At 42.6% G+C, this 21236-nt stretch overlaps 1 protein-coding gene across 3 annotated transcripts in view; it reads right to left on the bottom strand.

The window, feature by feature from the left end:
* Nucleotides 1–1518: 1518 nt before the first annotated feature.
* SBF2 (SET binding factor 2) overlaps nt 1519–21236 on the bottom strand; it is a 450441-nt gene continuing 430723 nt past the window's right edge. For 2 of the 3 annotated variants that reach the window (XM_032427050.1, XM_032427051.1), the window contains 8 exons: nt 15424–15550; nt 12595–12722; nt 11145–11378; nt 9997–10101; nt 8151–8344; nt 7415–7502; nt 5326–5457; nt 1519–4307 (listed from right to left, as the gene is read on the bottom strand). In XM_032427050.1, coding sequence (XP_032282941.1) covers nt 4209–4307; nt 5326–5457; nt 7415–7502; nt 8151–8344; nt 9997–10101; nt 11145–11378; nt 12595–12722; nt 15424–15550 — 1107 coding nt within the window. In that variant the 3' untranslated portion in view covers nt 1519–4208. The remainder of the gene's footprint in view (nt 4308–5325; nt 5458–7414; nt 7503–8150; nt 8345–9996; nt 10102–11144; nt 11379–12594; nt 12723–15423; nt 15551–21236) is intronic. The other variant, XM_032427052.1, reaches the window with a different exon arrangement.

Raw genomic sequence — 21236 nt, 5'->3', positions numbered from 1 at the left:
ATGGCAGAAAGTAATGCCACCATTAACAACTTCAAGGATGAAGGGGTGGTGGTCCCTACTGTTTCTCCATTTAAGTCACCCACCTGACCTCTGCGTGAATCCGACAGATCCCGGACGAGGACTAGCTGGACTGCCTCTGGCTGCACCAAGGAGGAGCCGCGCTCGCTGATGCTGTGCCAGACACGGGATCACTGCTAGAGCTGATTAGTAAGGCCCTAGGTATGTGGTCTGCAGTCATTTGGTCAATGTGTTCTTTTCCATTCCAATTAGAAAAGGGGATCAGAAACAGTTCATAATCACATGGGATAGACAATAATACTCATTTACAGTTTTGCCTCAGGGTTGTGTAAACTGCCTTGCCCTCTTAATGTCATCTCAAGAGATCAGGGCCATGTGGATATCCCACAGAACACCACACTGACCCATTACATCCATGACCCCGTGCTGATCAGGCAGGATGAGTAAGAGGTGTCCTCTCCTGGAGGCCGTGGCGCAGTCACACACACTCCAGAGTGTAGCATAGAAAACCGATGAAGATTTAAGGACCTGCCCCTTTAATGAAGTTTTTAAGGGGTTCAGTGGCCAGGGAAAGAAAGTGAAAGTAAAAAGTAAGAGAAATTGTCGTATCTTGTATCTCTTGCCGCCGTGAGGAAAGCACAGTGTCTTTGGGCTCAGGGACAACACAGTATCCTGGGTGAGGTGTAGAGCTGCCGGCTGCAGGTGGGTCCCACAACAGAGGCTCTGCAACAGGGCCAGGCTACCGTGCCTGGAAGCTGGAGGTGTTGGGAGTGTCGGCAATGGGGACGGGGAAAGATGGAGTACAGAGCTCATGGCAAGTCCCAGTGGGAGAACCCCGAAGCAGGCCCCTGGGAGGCCACGGCAGGGCCGCGCGATCAGCAACAGCGCATTACACACCTTCTGAGAAACAGTTTCTAGCGTGTTACCAGGCTCTGGGAGAGACAGAACACTTGACCACCGTACACCAAAAGGGACATCTGAAACTGTCCATTATGATCTGGGTTCTGTTGGATGCATCACGTACTCAAAACGGATGGGCCTGGCAGCAGTCCATAAGATGGAAATACTACCTCTGGGATTGAGCCTGAGTGGGGCTAAGGGAAATGAGTCAACTGCATGAGGATATAGCATTAATAATTTTTTGGATTGATTACATGTTGAAATAATATTTTTGATATACTGGGTTAAGTAAAATATATAAAAAATAAGATGAAATATTATTAAAATCAATTCCATCTATTTCTTTTTACTTTAAAAAAGATACATTATGTGGCTTGCATTTGTATCTATTTGACAGTGCTGCTCGAAGCCCTCTCTCTTCATCAATACTGCCTTATTCTTTGCTTAATTCATAGCTCCAGTTGCTGTTGCTTGTTACCAGCTTGACATTGTTCAGAAATTCTTTATGGGATGATGGGGTTACTTAATAACTCTTAAGAGAACCCCCAATGAAATATCTAGAAATGTCAATTTCTGTTGAGAAGCAAACGTGCCGGGCCATTAACAGTTTAAGCTCTAGCTCTGGAATGGAGGCCACTGGGTGGAGGGCTTTGGGAACTGAGACTAAAGAACTTGGGCTCAGGGTTTAGGGAGCAGGACCTGCACAATGCGCTCCTTTCAAGATCTGCCTCTTTCAAGAGCCCAGCTGTAGAAAGGCTTTGTCACAGGAGCCACAGGTGAGGGGTGGCGGATAGGCTTCTTACAAGGGGCCAGGCCGTAGTCTTTTTTCCTTGGAATCCAGTGCTCTTCTCCCCCTCACAGCTAAGACCTGAGGAATGAAGGGCATCTGGATATTCTTGTGCTGAACCCCCAATCTCAGTGGTTTCCCTTGTGATTGAATTTCAGGGACACAGCTATTTGAGGGGCGGGGGCAGAACCCTGGGACCAGTGAAGCCTGAGGGCCCCCGCCTGGATCACCTGAGCCTCTAGACTGAGGGAATCTGAAGGCTCCGGGGGCCGTTCTGCCTGGCTCACAGAGGGCTCCTGGATATCAAAAGACTTAGTGGTTCAGCCCTGAGGTGAGAAGCTGCATTCTGTTGGCTCCGTGTGGAGATGTAGCTACAGTCCCCAAGGTGAACTCAAGGGTTTAACTAGAAGAAGCGTTGTCCAGAACTGAAATCGCCGATCCTTCATTTGTGCTAACGATTTCCTGGAACGGAAAAGCCAGCCACCCGACTAGAGTTCAGGTTATCCTGCCTAAAGTTCTCACAAATGGCCACATACCATAGGTAGCAAACCTGTGACCCAGAAGATGTACAGGACCCCCCCAACCGCACACTGCTCATGAAAGGCACCGGGCGGGGACAGTGGCTTCAGGTCTCTTACCTCAACCCGGCGGCAGTGTGTCCAGAGCCCCGAAGTGCAGGCCAGTGAGTCCAGTGTGTCCACTGACCTCGTAAGCAAGGCCCGCAACGGGCCGTTTCACCCTTGAACGTTTAGTCTCATACATAAATCCTGAATGTTGCCTTCTGAGCACTGTGCACTACACAGTGAGTTTTATTTCACAGCAAATGAGGATGTTTTTTCTTAAGAAATAAATTTAATTCAAGATGGTTAGTGAATGTAAGGCATGTAACACCTTTACGAAAGTTAGAAGAATCCAGTTATAAAAGAAGCACTGTATACGGTCTCAAACAGCTGAAGGTACAATGGGCTCCGTATTTTACAAAGTACAAAAATTATTTCATATACAAAGAAAAAATACAAATAATGTGCAAAAATCATTTTCACAGGTGGCAATTTATAAAATGAAAATGATAGAAAAATCCTTCATTCTTATTATTCCCCAATTTCTTATATATTAACACAGTTCTATTTCCTAGTGTGTAGATAATTTTAAATTTGAAAATCTGATTTATTTGTAATCTACAAAGACAAAGTGGTTTTTTATTTTTTTAAAAAGGGAACTATTTTCATTATTGAAATCTTACGCACAAATCAGTTAATTTTATATTAAATTATAAGTAGGCTATCTGAAAAACAAGGATATAGAAATCATATATACATATTTTTGAAATATTAGTTTGGTATGTAACATATTAACATTCCACAACCACCACCGAGCTACCTCTGACTCTGGCTGGAGGCAGCGCCTGGAGGCAGAGAGCTCGCTGCCCCGCTTGCTGTGAACCAACAGCTTTCCTCAGATCTTAAGCTGAACAAAGACAACATTATCCAAAGTAAAGAAAATCTACAAACAGTTCTTACTGTGCATGTGCAGAAGTGCCGTCTGGGCATCGGATCGTGCCGCCGTGCGGCCGCTGTCTACACAGCCCGTCACAGGTGTGATGCGTTCATGAACAGCCAGCTTCTGTCTTTCCAATATCTTCGCTTCTTTAAGAGTTCAGTGCAAGTGTTTAGTTGTGAGTTAGTGCATTCGGCTTTTTGCATGTTATTTTGTGTAAGAAGCTGTCAGGGAGCAGAAGAATACATAGGAACACAAAGTCCTGGATCCTCAGGGCACCTTTGGCCTAGAAAATTCAGTGTTTTGGAAGCAATATTTTCCTGCATTGGCCTGGTCATTGTTGCATCTTTCCCTGGACCATTTTTTTCCTTCAGGAGAATCCCGTGTGCACCCCCGCCCGCCCCTTGCCTGCCACTGAGCACTGAGGTTCTTGTTGTGATCCCCAGTGGCCCAGCAGGGGTTATGGAAGCACCTTTTGGGAGCACCAGAGAACTGAGCATCTCTAAGGTCAGGCAGTTAAGAGTAGGAGCTATTCTGCTGGGAAACCTGTTCCAGACACAATATAAGATCATCTTGGAGAGTTTTGATTTTTGTTTGTCAGAAAGCTCTCCAAGGAAATTGTGACCTTGGGAACAAAAAGGATCTAGTTTCATCAAGAAGGAGTCAAGTAAGTGGTAGCCATTTTGCCTAGGGGACAGATGACAGTTGGCTCAGGAAGCATTCTTCTGATCCCTAACCACTAAGACCCTGTTAGAACAACCTAGTGCAAGACATAGGGAGTGCCTGCGGCTCTCGGCCAGCCCTCTGTGACACATTCACTCAGGCTAAGCAGACATAGCAACTGCTCAAAGAGGGCACTGGGTAAGACTGGGCAGGAGAACCTTAGGCCTGGGATGACTCTTTAGAACCAAACAGGAAGCTGTCAGCTCCTCAAGGATTCATGCACTTTGTTCTCTCTGACAGCATGAGTCCTTCCTCCCTCTTCTGCTTGGGTTGACCATGGGCATCAGGCATCAGAGATACAGCTCTGGATCCTGTCCATCCACTGTTGGGCACTCTGTCCATCCTGGGCACAGAAGTTATACACACGTTTGCTGGTCTTGAGCTACAAAACCAAATGAAGAGAAGCACAGATGAAGGGCAGGCCTGTTCTATGGCTTTGGCTAAGTGTGCGAATCAATCCCAGTGAACCTCCCTTCCCATACCACCCCAGAACCTCTATGTTCTCATTCCCCTCCTGGACCATACTGTCACTGCCTTCACAGTCACACTGTGTTTTTGGTCCCCAGAGTCACTGCAGATATTATAAGAAGGCCATTGGCAGAAAAAGGAGACATGCTAGGAGAGCCTAACTTTGCACTTTCCTGGGGCCTTCCTTGACTAAGGAAGAGGGTCAGGAATGGCTCTGGCCTCTCCCATGCACTGCACCAATGCAGCAAATGTGCCATGGAAGCTCCCAGTGCTCCTCAGGCAAGCCTGAGTGAGATTCATCCACACCATGAGGAAGTTGGCTTCCCTGTCCCCTTTCCATCCCCTTCTCTAAAGGCTTCAGTTGGGGCCACCCTGGAAGCCCAGACTCAGGGAAATGGCCTCATGGCTAGAACAGAGCCCTAGAGTATGACTGTGCTCTTTATGAAGCCCTGCTTGGCTATGGGAACTAGATAAGAATCCTATCATGTGGCCCATAAAATGCCCCAAGGCTCACCTAAGGGCAAATAGTCATCATGTATGACTAAGGACAATTTTTATGGACGGTCAAGCATGAAGACCACCGGATCCAAAGGGAAGTAGCATCTGTTCTTGACAGAAGGTAGTGAGTAAAATAACAAACAATACTTAATAGGGAATTCATCTGCCTCCATATGTGGCCGGACACCCGCTGAAGAAGTCCTTTGTGCAAAGCAATATGCAGCCTTTTTGAGACATTTGAACAGTGGGAAGGAAGAGGTCAGCTTTGGGCATCGAGTGCTGAGTTCAAGTTCTGTAGCAATTCCCATAGCCAGGAGGTCTGCAACCTACCTGCTGTTACCATCAATTGCTCTGAGGCCCCATAATTCTTGGAGGTGGATGGATTGTAAGGAATCATGTACAGAGCCAGGAAAAGACAAGTAAGATCAACTTACATCAAAGAAAGCCTTGTCACTCGTGTGCTTTGGGGCTCCCATGCTGGGGCCAGCAGGGATGACCATTTCTACTTCAGCCAGATCAATGTGGCCTTTACAGCTTGTGTCCTCACCTGAGTCATAGTATCGCAGCTGGAACCAAAAGGATACAGAGGGCATATAAGAGACACAGAAAGCGAAAATGGCATGGCTTTTCAAAATGTATTTGAATACTTTCCTCTGCATCTTGCTAACCTATGCCTGAAAGAATAAACAAGAAAATAAAAACACCGCTTGCTTCTTGGTGGCTGACAGAAAGGAGGAAAAAGACGTATTTTTTTGAAATTTGAATGAATAAAAAGATTACATAAAAAAAATAAAATTAAATGTCAACTAACAATTGTAAGAAACATAGATAACATATAAAAAACAGGTTTAGAATATATACAGAATTCCTAGAAATCGGTAAGAAAAAAAATAATCTAGTAGAAAAATGATAAAAAAATCTCAACAGGCAAGTCACAGGAGAAATGCAAATGACCTATAAACATCTGAAAAGATGAGCAACCTCACTGATGAAAGAAAAGTGATGAAATCAGTAAGACTTCACTTTTCACTTAGATTAAGAAATATTAAAAATGGCTGATAATATTCAGGTTGAATGTAAGGCACTAGGTATTCCCAAACATTGTTAGTGGGGATATAATTTGTTAGAAACCTTTTGGACTATAATTTGGCAACAGCAACTAAAATTTAAAATGTTTATGCCTGGGGCGTCTGGGTGGCTCAGTTGGTTGAGCGTCTGCCTTTGGCTCAGGTCATGATCCCAGGGTCCTGGGATCGAGCCCTGCATCGGGCTCCCTGCTCAGTGGGGAGCCTGCTTCTCTCCCTCCCTCTGCTGCTCCCCTTGCTTCTGCTCTCTCTCTCAAATAAATAAATAAAAATAAATAAATAAAATGTTTACGCCTATTGATAAATCCTTCTCACCTCTACAGAAACACTCCCACGAGCATGCAGAGACACACAGAAAGAGGTTTCCTTCAGCACTGTTTTTATTAGCTAAAAATGGAAAAGATGTATCTGTCTTTTAATGCAGTGTTTGTTAATTAAATGATGGTTGGTTAATTATATCAATAATATGGAATACTATAACTTTTCAAAAATGATAAGGAAGATCTTTATGAACTGGTAGGAAAATATGTTCAAGATATATTATATAAAAATATAAGTTGCCAGATAGCATGTAGATATAAAATGATTTTTGAAAAACACAATAAACAGCTCAACATTTGACTGAGTGGTTATTATGTGCCAGGACTGAATTTCACTCTCTAACTTACACAGTAGGAAAGTGTCTGGTGCCTCTGTCACTGTGGTTCTGGCCTCAGACTTTTCTCTGTAATGGATCTAACATAAACTTTTCATGTTAAAGAAATCCGAAAGATTGGTAAGAATGTGAGTATAATTTGGTGTAATTATAAATTACAGAAAAATTATGACATTGTCCTATGTTATATTTAGTGGTTTAACGGAACTTGTCTCTACAGCTTATTCTCTATGATTTCAGAGTCGTTATTTTAAAGTACAATCCCCTCCCCAAAAGGGCTTCCATTGCATATTTGTAAGTAAATTCTCTATGTTCTTCCACAAAGACTCTAACTTTTATGAAATGCCCTGAGCAGAGGGAAATGTGGTCCCCATCTAAGATCTTTATCTGGAAATGGTCTTCTAGGTGCAGGTCCTACCAGAACACTGTATAGGGGTACCAGTTTGTATCTTTCTTAACGGACTCCATTTTTTATTTTATATTTTATTTTATATTTTATATAACTTATCTTATTTTAAAGTAGGCCCCATGTCCAGCGTGGAGCCCAATGCGGGGCTGGAACTCACAACCCTGTGATCAAGACCTGAGCTGAGATCAAGAGTTGGATATTTAACTGACTAAGCCACCCAAGTGCCCCTCAACAGACTCTATTTTAGAAATGAATGTGTTGAGAATCAAAATGTGTACTCAGCCTCCAGGCTGACTGGTCAGTTATGAGGTAGAGTGAGGCTGCAGTCTAGCCCAGAGAGAGGTGATTTCTGTAGGCTTTCATAGTATTATTACCTGATGTTTTGTTACATCCAACACAAACCAACGGGGCTTCCAACCTTTCAGCAGAGCCCCTCTTTTATAAAGCGTTCCCTCGAAGGACCTAGAAGAAACGATGACAGGCCAGTTAATTTTGGTTTTTCATTTAAAAAGTGCTGTGAAGGGGATGTCTGTTGTTTTTGTCAAGCCTCTCTTTCCCTTGGATGGTCCAAAAAAAAGCCAATCAGAATCGTCTCCAGAATCTTTTTTACTAGACCTTTGGGGGAAAGACTGCCTCTTTCTGCTGGAATTACCAAACTTGTGAGGTTTGGAGCTCTCAGTAGCCATCTTTTGTGCCATGTTGGGAATGATGCAACCCCTAAAGGAAACAGAGCCAGCAAATGAACAGAAGCCTGAAGACAGCTGTGTGAGAAACTGGCACATCCTTGGCCTTCCCAGTCTATGTGAGTAAACTCCTTTTTGCTTAAGCTAGCACGAGCTGAACTTCTGACGTCCCCAAACTGCTGACTAACACATATCCCTCTAACGCTCTAACAGGCATGAGATAATAATAACCAGGACTTAACCACAAATCGCTATAACCTCTTGACATTTAATTTTAGTTGTAATTTTGATTTCTTCTCTTCAAAGAGCCATCTAACACATTTACAACAGAAACAAAGAAAGAATGAAGGCAAATCCATTCAAGGTGACAGAAGGCTGTCCTGGCCAGGCCCAGCTGAGTGCAGGGCGGGCGGCTCGGCGCGCCCACCTGTTCTCGTCGTTCTTGGACGCGTACTGGCTGTAGAGCGTGGCTGCTCTGCGGTCCACGCCATTGGACGGGCACGCGCGGGCGCTGTGCTCCCGGCCCGCGCCGCTGTCTGCGAGGGGCAGCAGAGACCGCTTCTGACAGGAGGGCACGTTGGCAGACACAATTCCTGGGGAGCCTGAAGGGTGTCTCTGCGGCTGAAAAAGAACCATACTTTGATAAAAAAAAACCCCTCCCCCTAAACTGTAAGATGATAAATTTGCATTTTACGTTAAAAAAAAAAAGAGCTAGGAAAGCTTTATGAAGATTTTATTGAGCAACTCATCCAATAATTTCATTTCTAAAAATTTATCTCAAGGAGAAAACTGGAGTACTAAATAAAACATACGTACAAAGATGTTTATCCTGGAGTTGTTTATAATAGTAAAAAACCAGAAACAACGTAAATGTCTATGATTAGGGGACTGGTTTAAAAAAAAGGTATTTCCATAGAATGGAATTTTATGACAGGCATTAAAACTGCTGGGCTGACTTATATATAGTGACAAAGGAAGGTCATGTATGCCTCATTTTTAAAAAAAAAAAATCTTATTTATTTATTTGAGAGAGAGAGAGCATGAGACAGAGAAAGCACAAGAGAGGGAGGGTCAGAGGGAGAAGCAGACTCCCCGCTCCCCCAGGACCCCGGGATCATGACCTGAGCTGAAGGCAGACTGCTTAACCGACTGAGTCACCCAGGCACCCCACAAAGCTGGTTTTAAAATAGTATATATAGTAAATCCCTTTTTTGTGTGTTTAGAATGATACAAGTTTGACAGCTTGTGGTTTATTTCTAGGCTATAAATTGTAGGTGATTTTTATCCTCTGCTTATTGTGTATTGTCTTATTTAAAATAATAAATATATCTCACTCTCATAATCAGAAAAAAATATCAAGAAACGGTTTTATTTTTCTGAGAAGTAAAGCAGTCAGACATCGCCCGCCGGTGGTCTGTCTGACAACAGTTCCCTGAGCTGCCATCTGAAGGCCAGAGCTAGTGCCTGGAGGGTCCCTTCTCGGCAGCCTGGTGGCTTTCTTCTGTCCCCCACTCTCCTTGTCCCTCTGTGACATCTGAAGTCCTCTTCACAACACTCACAGCTGTCTTGACTTCCCTTCTGTTGCATCTGGAGCCAGTCTGATGTGGATCTGATGGTGGCTGCCTCAAGTACGAGGTATGTGATCTCTGTGCCTGTCTCCTTGCCTGTGAGCAGGGACGCCCCCCCCCTCACCGTGGGCTGCAGGGGATGCTAAAGTGGGGGGGGGGCTCAGCATGGCCTCTTGCACATATTAAGGCCTGATAAAAGTTTAAGTCAAAAACGGAAGAGGGGGTGTGAAAAACAGAAAACAGAGTGTGTGTTTTTAAAATATTGTTATGATAAATGTTTCTTAATTCAGAAACAGAAAAGGGGGTGTGAGCAACAGAAAGTAGCATAATTTGTCTTTTAAAAATATTTTCTTTTCTCTGGCTATTTCTCTGAAGGGAAGATGGTCCTGGTGTTCCCTTCCCTACTCATGTGGTAGAAAATCAGCTGAAACCACAGAGGAGCAGATAGAAAAGAACCCGGTAATTTTCCCTGGATGCGGGGCCCTGAAACACAAGTCTTATGTCACTGTGGTAAAGTGAGACACTCAGGAAGTATTCAGTCATTTGGGACCTTCTGCCCTGGACCTCCAGGGCATGACCCCTCCCCTTTCCATCCCTCCCTCTGGCCATACACCCGCCTGGGTTACCTGTGGCAGTGGGCCCCACCTGACCTAGCACCCTCAAAAAAACTCAGAAGTAGCTCCTCACAGGATTTTATCAACTCACACGGTCTGCTCTGGGTTCTTCCTTAAGGTCCGCTGTTACTCTTTCCCACAGTTGCTGCCACTTCTCAGGGGTTTGGTTCAATTTGTGCTCCAATCTTTCAATTTCCTGCAAAGCAATTAAAATGAGTTTTCTGACATTAAGTATTTCATAGAAATCAGAATGTGCCCCAGAGCCAAATCTCCTCTGTATTGGGCCCGATGAACATCATGGCCAGAAGGTAGCTAAAGTCGGTGGCCTCAGAGGTCTCCCAAGCCAGGGACAGTGGTGGGAGCTCTAGCTGGTATGACGTACTGTGGCAAAGGTGATTTATTAGGATCTGTAATCAGGCCTTTTTGTACAGAATAGCTTAAATAAAGAGAAAATATGTATCCCAAACACCTTGACCTTTGGCCACCCCACAGGAAATCTGATGGCCACAGCAAAAAGGCTGGTGTCCAAATCCTAATAGCTGAGGTAGAGGTCTGTCTTTGACAGAGGAACGCCCAACCCTGATGATTTAAAACCAGATGTGGGAAGAATGAATCAAGAAATGCCCAAGGAATGGACTTTGCTTTGGAGAGGGAAGCTGGAGAGCAGAGTAGCTGGCCCTGTGACAGCGCCTTCACTGCAGTGTGCGTGTCCCCCTCCCGGTCAGAAGAATGGATGAAGACTCTTCAGGAACTGTGGGGCCCAGATCAGGGCTCAAACCCTTTCCTGGGGCTACTGCTCTCATCAGGGTGGCCACTGCTGGGGCGGCTTCACTCCAGAATATTCCCTGGAGAAGACGATTGGCAGTACTCCCATCAGGCCATCAACCACCCACACTTCTGACCAGAGGAAGTAAAGCACCCACAAAAGCCATAACCCAGGCCTGACTCAGGCTGCTGGGCAGCTAAAACAGCTGGGAAGCTGCAAATTGCTCCATTTGCTTGATTGCTTCCTCATAATGCCGGAAAACTTACTTTTTGGACTCTTTTTCAGTGGTTGGGCCTGGTCCCCCGCTGCTGCTGGGGAGCAAATTTGGTTTCCTCACCCTCCTGTGGCGCCACATATAACACTGGCCCAGAGTGAGGAGAGCCATGTCTAGAAGTTTGCGAGCCAGTCCTAATTTAGCCTGGTTCTCGAGGCCTCGGGTGCCCTACATGCATGTCTCCATAGGCCTGACTTACACTGAAAAGCCTGGTGAGTGCATCGGGCTGAGCACAGCTGACGTCATCATAGCATGGCCACACCGTTCTCCTTTGGCTCTGGAGCCCAGCTCCCCCGGCCACTTCAGAGTCCTCGGAGGGGAACTGCTTGGGGGTCAGCATCATCCAGTCATATGAAGGCCCTGTGGAAAGGGTCTCCTCTATGTAGTAATCCCACTTCTTGAGGCTGGAGACATTTACATTGGGCTTCAGGGCCTGTTCAAAGAGAATTCTGAAATATAGTTTCATCTTGACCTCAAAGTACCCCAAGTTTATAGGCAGGCCGGCCCCTAACATTTGCAGGGTCCAGGGCAAGAGCATGAATGGATGTTCTAATACCATATGTCTAAATATTTAAATGTTATACATCAAGATAAACTATTAAATAAAATATGTCTCTCCTCCTACCTTGATAAACAGAACTTCCTAATGACCTGGAAGGCCAAGCTCAAAATGAGATATCATGGACTCCTTGGAATTCTACACCAGAAAGTGGTGGCACTGGGGAAGCTAGTCCCAGCTCCCAGTCCTCGGCCTAAGTCCCTGCTCCTCTCACTTTGGCTCTGTCCTATATTCTGAGGGTCTTTTATGAATGTGTATATATACCCCAGCCCACAAAGCTAAACTCTGTCTACTCCCTGCCAAACAGTTATTCCTTAGGCATCCTCGGGGCTCAGGGGCACATGCACTGGCTTGGGAGACACACTGGAAGTAGTCTCGTGAGTAACTTGGATTTGGGTTAAGAAATTTTGAGGTACCAGAGCATGGTTTAGATAAAGAAGGGGTATCTAAGCACAAACACTTGGTTTCTTGTGCTCTGCACCTTCTGAGGAGGGGTTGCTGGAGAAAGGCCAGAGTGGGGTCCTAATGTATGGAGCCAAGGATAGGGCCTTCTTGCCCCTGAGGAAGGTGGTACTGCTCATCACACCAGTCTGTCCCATCCCAGAGCTTACTTCATATAAACGTGCATCACAGAGCATGGCTGCCCCTGAAATGTCATGCTTCTTGGGCTGCACTCCAAACATCCCTGCTTCCCAAAGGGTTCTTCCATGGCTTTGGTATAAATGGACTTAAAGAAATCTGTCCCAAAGTATTTTAGATTTTTTTTTCAACTTAGATAACCAGTTGAGGTTTCAAGTTTTGTTTGGTCTTCCATCCCGTGGAAAGTTGCCTCGCTTTGACTTTAAGTTACCGCTTCTAGATTTGGGGGTCCAGCTCCTAATTTTTGCAGTCAAGAATATGATGAAGAGTCTCCATTCCATCATAACCCAAACCCATGGTGTATCAAACTTTTAAATAGCCTCTGGTATTTTAAATAGCTTCCTAGTCCAATGTTTATAAAAAGCTTAAATGGCTTATACATACTTAAAAGTAAGGAAAACTTTAACACTAAATATTCAGAAAATGAAACATAAATACTTTCTTACTGTACCTCTATTTCCACTGGTGAATATAAATAATTAAAGAAAATGGGACTCCTCTTGTGCATTCTATCAATACACTCCCAAATACAAATTCCTTTTTTGGCATGCTTGTCTCCTTTATCCTCAAACAAAGTTCCTGTAAGTCCAAAAAAAAAAAAAAAAAAATCAATAAAACAAAAGTCAAATAAATCAACAGTCTGTCTAAAACTATGATGCGGGTGCCTGGGTGACTCAGTTGGTTAAGCGACTGCCTTTGGCTCAGGTCATGATCCTGGAGTCCAGGGATCAAGTCCCACATCGGGCTCCCTGCTCAGCAGGGAGTTTGCTTCTCCCTCTGACCCTCTTCCCTCTCGTGCTCTCTATCTCTCATTCTCTCTCTCTCAAATAAATAAAATCTTTAAAAATAAATAAATAAAACTATGATGCATGTAGCAGATGAAAAGTAAAATCTATTTTACAGCTCTCAAAACAGCAATGTACGTGCAGAAACCTTAGAGGTAACTGCAAAGCTAAGGAGAGGAATGAACTTCTCAGCTATAGGGGAACAAACCCAAATGCAAGGAAAACATCTGATAAGGTTTTCCCAAGTATTTAGCAGTTCATCATGACCTTCTTCTAATCCACATCCTACATCTAGATCTAGATTCACAGAGCTCCACGCCAGGAGTCATTCTACATATTTTTCAGGAGAAAAGGGAAGGACTTCGAGTTGATGTGATGAAGCCTAGTTAAAAACATAATTTTAGGTTTCTTTTTCCAGTCTTCGGCTGTTCATTATGAAGCCGTTTAAAGTTTCTTCTTGTTCAGTAGTTTATATATACTGCAAATCATGTCATGGAGACTTTGGAGGATAGAACGGTGTGGTCTGTATCTTTGGGTGACTTGACCAAAGCCAAATGTAGAGGGGGGTGCTTCAGGCCTTTTCTGATCCTATCCTTGTACCTATCAAACAGTCAATTTGCCACTCACATGGGCTCACTTTGGTTTTAATAGAGAAGATGTGTAAGGGTGAGGAAGGAGAGTATTTCTTCAAAGGGCCAGGAAGGGTGCCTCTCTTAGCAGTGCTGTCTTGCTTTGAATGAAATGACTCAGTCAAAAGTCAACAAGCATTTTACCAGTTGATCAGAAAAGAATGTTTCAAGCCCAAGGCTGCACAAAATCCTACAAAGAGGCCCCCAAGACTAAGTACTGTTTCTTGTCTACCTTTTAACTGCAGAGTCCAGTGTGGTAGTTCTCAACCCTGGCCACAGATCAGAAAAATCAAGGGCTTTAAAAAATCCCAATGCTTAGGTCTTGCCTCAGACCAATTAAATCAGAATCTCTGAGGATGGGTCCCAGATACTAGTTATTTTAAAAGTTCTCCAAGTGGGGGGCACCGGGGTGGCTCAGTGATTGGGCATCTACCTTTGGCTCAGGTCATGATCCCAGGGTCCTGGGATTGAGCCCCACATCGGGCTCCCTGCTCAGTGGGAAGCCTGCTTCTCCCTCTCCCACTCCCCCTGCTTGTGTTCCCTCTCTCGCTGTGTCTCTCTCTGTCAAATAAATAAAATCTTAAAAAAAAGATTTAAAAGTTCTCCAAGTGACTCCAATGTCCAATGTAATCAGTTCTCCTTAATGTCTTCCCAACACACAGTGCTTAAGAAATTAAAGTTTCTGATTATGACATGTGGAATGACAATTCTATGAGTCAACAAAGGTCTGGAATATAAATAAGAACCAGTGCTGTCTCCTTTACCAAAAGTATGAAATATCATACTAGACCATTTAATAGCATACACTGGAAAGCAACATTTTTTGATTTCATATTTTAAACTGAGAACATCAGTAAACATTTTCAGCCACTAGAAGAGTTCTCTTTATGAATATCCAGGTACATATATTGAAAATAGATGATTTTTTTTCTTTACTGTCTTCTTAACAAGATCTTGTGTATCATTCCTTCCCTTCTTAAAAAAACAACAAAAGTAAGAATGTAAAATCCCTGTGGGGAATGTTTTCACAGGGGCTTTCAAAATCTACTCTTTAAAAAAAAAAATAAATAAATAAAATAAAATTCAATGAGTGATTATTATAAGCTAGAAACTGCTAAGAAATTTATAAATATTTCCTCATGTGATCATCATGGCCAAAGGGGTGGGTGCTAATAATGTCCTCATTTTAGAGATGAGGACGCTGAGGAAACTCAGAGAGGCACTAAACTTGTCCAAAGTGCTCAGCTGGTACTAGGAATGCTGGAATTGAACCCTGGTCTATTTGCTCTGGAGCCCATGGCCTTTCCTGCTATTCAAACTGCCTCCAAGGTCCAGCACTTTTCCTACCAGAGTGACTGTACCAGGGACAGTAAAACTAAGTCAAACATTTCTCTTCAGTGATACCACTTTGGGATGTTAAAATAGTAAGCAAATTTCACCTTTCTACGGTGCTACTGGGACAACCACCTGCAGTCCCTAAGAGCACAGCACATAATCGGAGAAGGTGGGCACTCATTCATATCTATTTTACTTTTATTTATTTATTTTTAAAGACTTTATTTATTTGACAGAGAGAGAGACAGCCAGAGACGGAACACAAGCAGGGGGAGTGGGAGAGGAAGAAGCAGGCTTCCTGCAAAGCAGGGAGCCCGATGTGGGGCTCCATCCTAGGACCCTGAGACCATGACCTGAGCCAAAGACAGACACTTAAGGACTGAGCCACCCAGGTGCCCCATCTATTCTACTTTTATAGTTCAGAGTAATACCCTAAAATGGCCTTGCCATACTTGGGGGCAGATTAGAGTTTTTAATTAAAAACACACAAAACTAACAAAAAAGATGGAACAAGGGAGTGCAAACACATACCATGCTCTAATCTTTCATAGTCTGAATCCAGGAGAAATGTTTTAAAGCGATTAGACACATAGTGGAAAGCCAAAAACTTTAAGTAATAGAGATTGAATTCAAATTCTGTTGGATATTGGTTGTGAACCTGAAACACACAAGACAGAAGAGTAAGAATCAAACTTAACAGAAACTGGATGCCATGCCACTGAATGGTGATCTGAAATTGACCACGTGGTCAATCAACTGAACCCCTACCATGAGTGGAGTGGGAAGGGAACCAGCCTTTTTGAGCGCCTACTACATGCCAGACACCATGCTAGGAGTTTTTATAAACATAATTTCATTTAATCTCCATAAAAACATTGCAAGACAGGCATCATTCTTTTCTGGCTTTACTGAGATATGACTGACATATAACATGGTCAATTTAAGGTATACAACATGATGATTTGATACACATTATCTATTATGAAATGATTACCACAATAGGATTAGTTAACACTTCTACCACTTCACATAATTAGTTTCTTTCTTAGTGAGAACATTTAAGATCCAGTATCTTAGCAACTTTCAAGCATATAATACAGTATTTTTAACTACAGTCATCATGCTGTACATCGGGTTCCCAGAACTTAATCCTCTTATAACTGGAAGTTTGTATCCCTTGACCAGTATCTCCACATTTCCTCCAACCCCCAGCCTCTGGCAACCACCATTCTACTGTCTTTATGAGTTTGGCTTTTTTAGATTCCACATATAAATGAGATCATACTGAATTTATTCTTCTCTGAATTATTTCACTTAGCATAATGCCCTCAAGGTCCAGCCACGTTGTTGCAAATGGCAAGATTTCTTTTTTTTTCTCATGGCTGCATAATATTCCATTGTTATATATATAACATTTTCTTTGTCCATTCATCTGTAAGTGGACACTTAGGTTGTTTCCATATGTTAGCTAGTGTGAATAATGCTGCAGTGAATGCAGGAGTACAGCTATGTCTTTGAGATACCAAATTTACTCCCTTGGATAAATACCCAGAAGTGGGATTGCTGGATCATAAGGTCATTCTGTTTTTAGTTTTTTGAGGAACTACTTTTCTACAGTGGCTACACCAATCTACATTCCACCAACTATGCACAAGGGCTCCCTTTTCTCTATATCTTGCCAACACTTGTTACCTCTTGTCTTCATGATACTAGCCATCCTTATAGGCGTGTGGTGATATCTCACCGTGGTTTTGATTATGCATTTCCCTGGTATTAGTGATGTTGAGCACCTTCTCATAATACTTATTGGCTTCTGTATGTCGTCTTTGGAAAAATCCCTATTCAGATCCTCTGAAGATAAGCATTATTATTCCCACGCCCCCCTCCTTTAGAAATGAAGAAGCTGAGGATGAGTAAGATTAAGTAATTTCCCAAGGTCATTTGACAGTAGCCAGTGAAACCAAATTTGAACCCAAGGTCTATGCCTCATTCAGTGCTTTATACTGTGCTAGGGACTCGACAGACATAAGTCGTATCTTGCTTTTCAGGCACTTGTGGTGTAATAGTGTGTAATAAAACAAGAAAAGTTGTACAGAGAAGTTTGTCAGTGAAAGGAATGAGAAGAGGAGGTGGTGGTTTAGAGGACAGCAAGAGATCTTTTCAGGGGGTGCCTGGGTGGCTCAGTCATTAAGCGTCTGCCTTTGGCTCAGGTCATGATCCCAGGGTCCTGGGATCGAGCCCCATATCGGGCTCCCTGCTCCGCAGGAAGTCTGCTTCTCCCTCTCCCCCTGCTTGTGTTCTCTCTCTTGCTGCGTCTGTCAAATAAATAAATAAAATCTTAAAAAAAAAAAAAGATCTTTTTGGAACAAAAGAAATATATGGCTGTCTGAAGACAATGCAGGAGAAGCCAGTAGAGAGAGAACAAATTGTGGCAAAAGAGCTGATAACTAAGAGAGCAAGGCCCCGGGGAAAGCAAGAATGAATGAGGCTAAGGGCTCAGATACAGGGAACAGCTTTGGAAATGAGGAGGGATAGAAGAGTAGATTAGAAGAAAGAGATGTTCAAGTGCCAAGGGAAGGGGGAAGGGCTTATGCCTTTTAACTTAATTCCTCATCATTAAATTAGGCAGTGAGGTCACTGGATGTAGGAATAAGGATGAAGGCATGATGTGGGAGAGAGGGAGAAGGCAGAGCTTGGAATGGTTACTGAGCTATAGCGTACTTTAGACAAGCTGTATGCAGACTCTACGGAGCCATCTTATGTTGGCAGAAGGTAGGCTGATGACCTTGTGACTCCAGTCCACCTAGCAATCTCACCTCTATATTGCTCAATCTCTCATGACCATTAGAGAATTTTGTTTGGTTGAGATAAGTTCCAATCATAATTATATTTGCTTAAAAGCTGTTTCAAATGAACATGTTAGGCAGGCTGTCTAGAAGCCAGCTTTTCTCTCCATGTTTAATTTGGCAATGTAGGCCCACATTTGGTCAGCCAAAGTGAGCAGGCATGTGTGTAATATGTTGATGTTACAGCCTAATAGATCAGTGAGAATTTAAAGTCATGATCTGGGTATCATTGATTTATCAAAGTTTATCATCTGGTTAGAAACCTAGTTTTCTGTGATTAAAGATTTTTTCCCCCTATAACATTTTCTTATTGGCTTTTTAAATGAACTAAAATTTTAGCTCAGAAGTAATATAAAATAAAGTGGATTTTAGGAAAATATATTAAAAGAGAGTGTGACTCTCATTCAATAGGCTTGTATATTGCAGAGCTGCTTCCCTGCTCTCAGCCACTTCCTGTTGCATCGGATCTCCAGAAGACTGGAGAGCTTTCCATGGGACAACTGTGACATGGCCCTGAATAGCCAGGTAGTGTGCCCTATTCCAGTGTTTCAGAACCGCACGCTCCCTAGTCCGAGCTCCTGGTTCGGAATCAATGGCGACACCCAACAGCCAGTGTCACATGATAGAGAGGGGGTGACTCAGATTGTGGGTGGTAGGACAGAAGGAGACAGGCCCAGGATGGAACCTGGTTCCCTTCCATCTGAGAGTCTCAGGGAGGAGGAATCTGCAATGTGCTCAAGGAGAGTGAGCTCCAAGAACAACTTTGCCCCAACAGATGTTGGAATAAACCTTGTTGGTCACAGGGAAGAAGAGTTCAGGGCTATTTCTACAGACCCAGTCCATAACAGGTTCTAAAAAATTTTTTAAAAACTTTTATTAAACAAAGCTCCAAATAACAAAACCATTCTCTCAATGACTATTCTCCCTAGAAACCACTGCCTCATACCTATCTGTTATCTTTCCTTGATTATTCTGATACTTAATATGCTTAAGTATATAATTTTGAAGACCCACTTATGAGGTAAAGTAGAATGGAAATAATGAATATGACCTTAAGTTGAACTTACAGGCATTTCAGGGAGATCATATGCTAGGACTAGAAGCAAAACTCCTCTACAAGTGGAAAAATGCTTTCATAGCCCACTGTACTGAGTGACTGGCCTCACCACAAATCCCGGACCCTACAATTATGTTAGCAAGGTTAGACACTTCTCAAGGCCCCTGGCACTCACCCTGCTTGAACTGGAATTGGTGCTTAGATAGCATCACAGTGTCAGTGCTCAGGGGCACTGTTCGTGTGTCTGAGTGTCTGAGTACCACAAGGGCACCTGCTGGCGCTAACTGTTTGAGGCCAAAAGACAATCTGCTCCCAAACTGGGGTTAATTATTAGGTCTATTGGAAATAGAAAAGAAGATACAGAGCAATTTTTTTTTTTTTAATTCTTTAGCCACAGTTTAAGAAACAAGCATGTGAGGATTTCTTCCACGGGGGGAAGAAAAAATCAGATTGACTTGAATGCTGGGTTGATTAATACGTAGATAGCCACATTTGGAATCTGACATTCAGAAACATGGGAAAAATGTCTATTTAGATCCTCTGCCCATTAAAAAAAAATTTTTTTTTTAATCACTGAGTTGTAGGAACTCTCTATCTATTGTGGATATGAACCCCTTATCAGATAGAAGATTCCAAAATATCATCTCCCATTCAGTAGATTGCCCTCTCATTTTGATGTTTCCTTCATTGTGCAGAAAAAGCTTTTTGGTTTGATGTAGTCCCATTTGTTTATTTTTGCTTTTGCTTCCCTTGCCTTTGGAATCTTCTAGGAATTTTATAGTTTTAGGTCTTAAATTCAAGTCTTTAATCCATTTTGAGTTAATTTTTGTATATGGTGTAAGATAGTGGTCTAGTTTCATTCTTTTTCATGTAGTTGTCCAGTTTTTCCATTTGCTAAAGACTGTCCTTTCTCCATTTTATGTTCTTGGCTCCTTTGTTGTAAATTAATTGTCCATATATGTGTGGGTTTATTTCTGGGCTCTCAATTCTGTTTTCTGAAATGTCTTTTTACCATAATGAGAAACAAAGACCTGATTGTATTTGCATGACAAAATATGGTGCTTGATTTCCAGTAAAAAAGAAAAATTAAACTTTCTCCACTTAGTCCTATCTCCCCAGGGACTCAGTTTGTCTAGTTCACTGGCTTTTTTTCCTGCTTGTCAATGGGACACCTAGGTTCTTCTGCTGTAAAATACCACAGTGGTCTCCAAAAAGCACAATCCACATGCTTCCTTCCCCTTCTGTTAAGTATTGCTTTATCCTACTATCTTTATTTTTTTAATTTTTAATTTTGTAAAGATTTTATTTGTTTTTGTGCATGCAAAAGAGAGAGAGAGAGAACGAGTGAGCACGCACAGGAGCAGGAATGGTGGGAGTTGTGGGGGAGGGGTAGGGGGAGAGGGAGAGGGAGAAGCAGATTCCCCGATGAGCAGGGAGCCCGACATTGGGCTCAATCCCTGGACCCTGAGATCATGACCTGAGCCAAAGGCAGATGCTTAACTGACAGCCACCCAGGGGCCCCAAGAATTCTTGAATTATTCTGGATACAAGCCCTTTAAGCAGATACATGATTTGTCTTTTCATTTTATTAACAGGGATTTTTAAAGAACAAAAGTTTTAAATTTTGACAAGGTCTAATTTATGAATTTGTTCTTTTAATAAACCATGCTTTTGGGGTTGAATGTAAGATACCCTTGCCTAACCCAAGGTCACAAAAATTTCTTCCTATGTTTTGTTCCAGAAGTTGTATAATGTTAGGTCTTACATTTAGGTCTATGATCCCTTTTGAATTAACTTTTATATTGGTGCAAAGTTTTTTGTTTGTTTTTGCATCTGGAAATCCAATTGTCTCGCACTATTTGTTGAAAAGACTATCCCTTCTCTACCAATTGCTTTTGCACCTTCATTGAAAATCAGTTTTCCACATATCACATATAGTGTGGGACTATTTCTGGACTTTATTCTGTTCCACTGACCTATCTTTATACCAATTATCACACAATCTTGATTACTGTAGCTTTATAATAAAATCAGATAGTGCTAGTCTTCCAATTTTGTTCTTTTTCAAAGTTGTTTTGGCTATTCTAGATTCTTTGCATTTCCATATGGATTTTAGAATGAGCTTGCCAATTTCTACAAAACAGCCTCCTGGGAGTTTGATTGTGATCTGGGGAGACTGACATTTCAACAATACTGAATCCTCTGACCCATAAACAAGAGGTATTTCTTGATTTATTTAGGCCTTTAATTTCTCTCAGTAATGTTTTGTAGTTTTCAGTGTCTAGGCTTTTAACATATTGTTAGATTTCTTTCATGTTTTTTTGATACTATTGTAAAGATAATTTTTACATTTTAATTTTCCAATAATTCATTGCTAGTATGTGGAAATACTAGTGATTTTTGTATATTGATCAGGTATTCTGTAGCCTTGCTAAATTCAC

The sequence above is a fragment of the Phoca vitulina genome, unplaced genomic scaffold (genome assembly GCF_004348235.1).
Source record: "Phoca vitulina isolate PV1807 unplaced genomic scaffold, GSC_HSeal_1.0 scaffold36, whole genome shotgun sequence".
Taxonomy (NCBI): domain Eukaryota; kingdom Metazoa; phylum Chordata; class Mammalia; order Carnivora; family Phocidae; genus Phoca; species Phoca vitulina.
The sequence above is the reverse complement of the archived record's forward strand: the minus strand, read 5'-3'. Positions and strand labels throughout refer to the sequence as shown.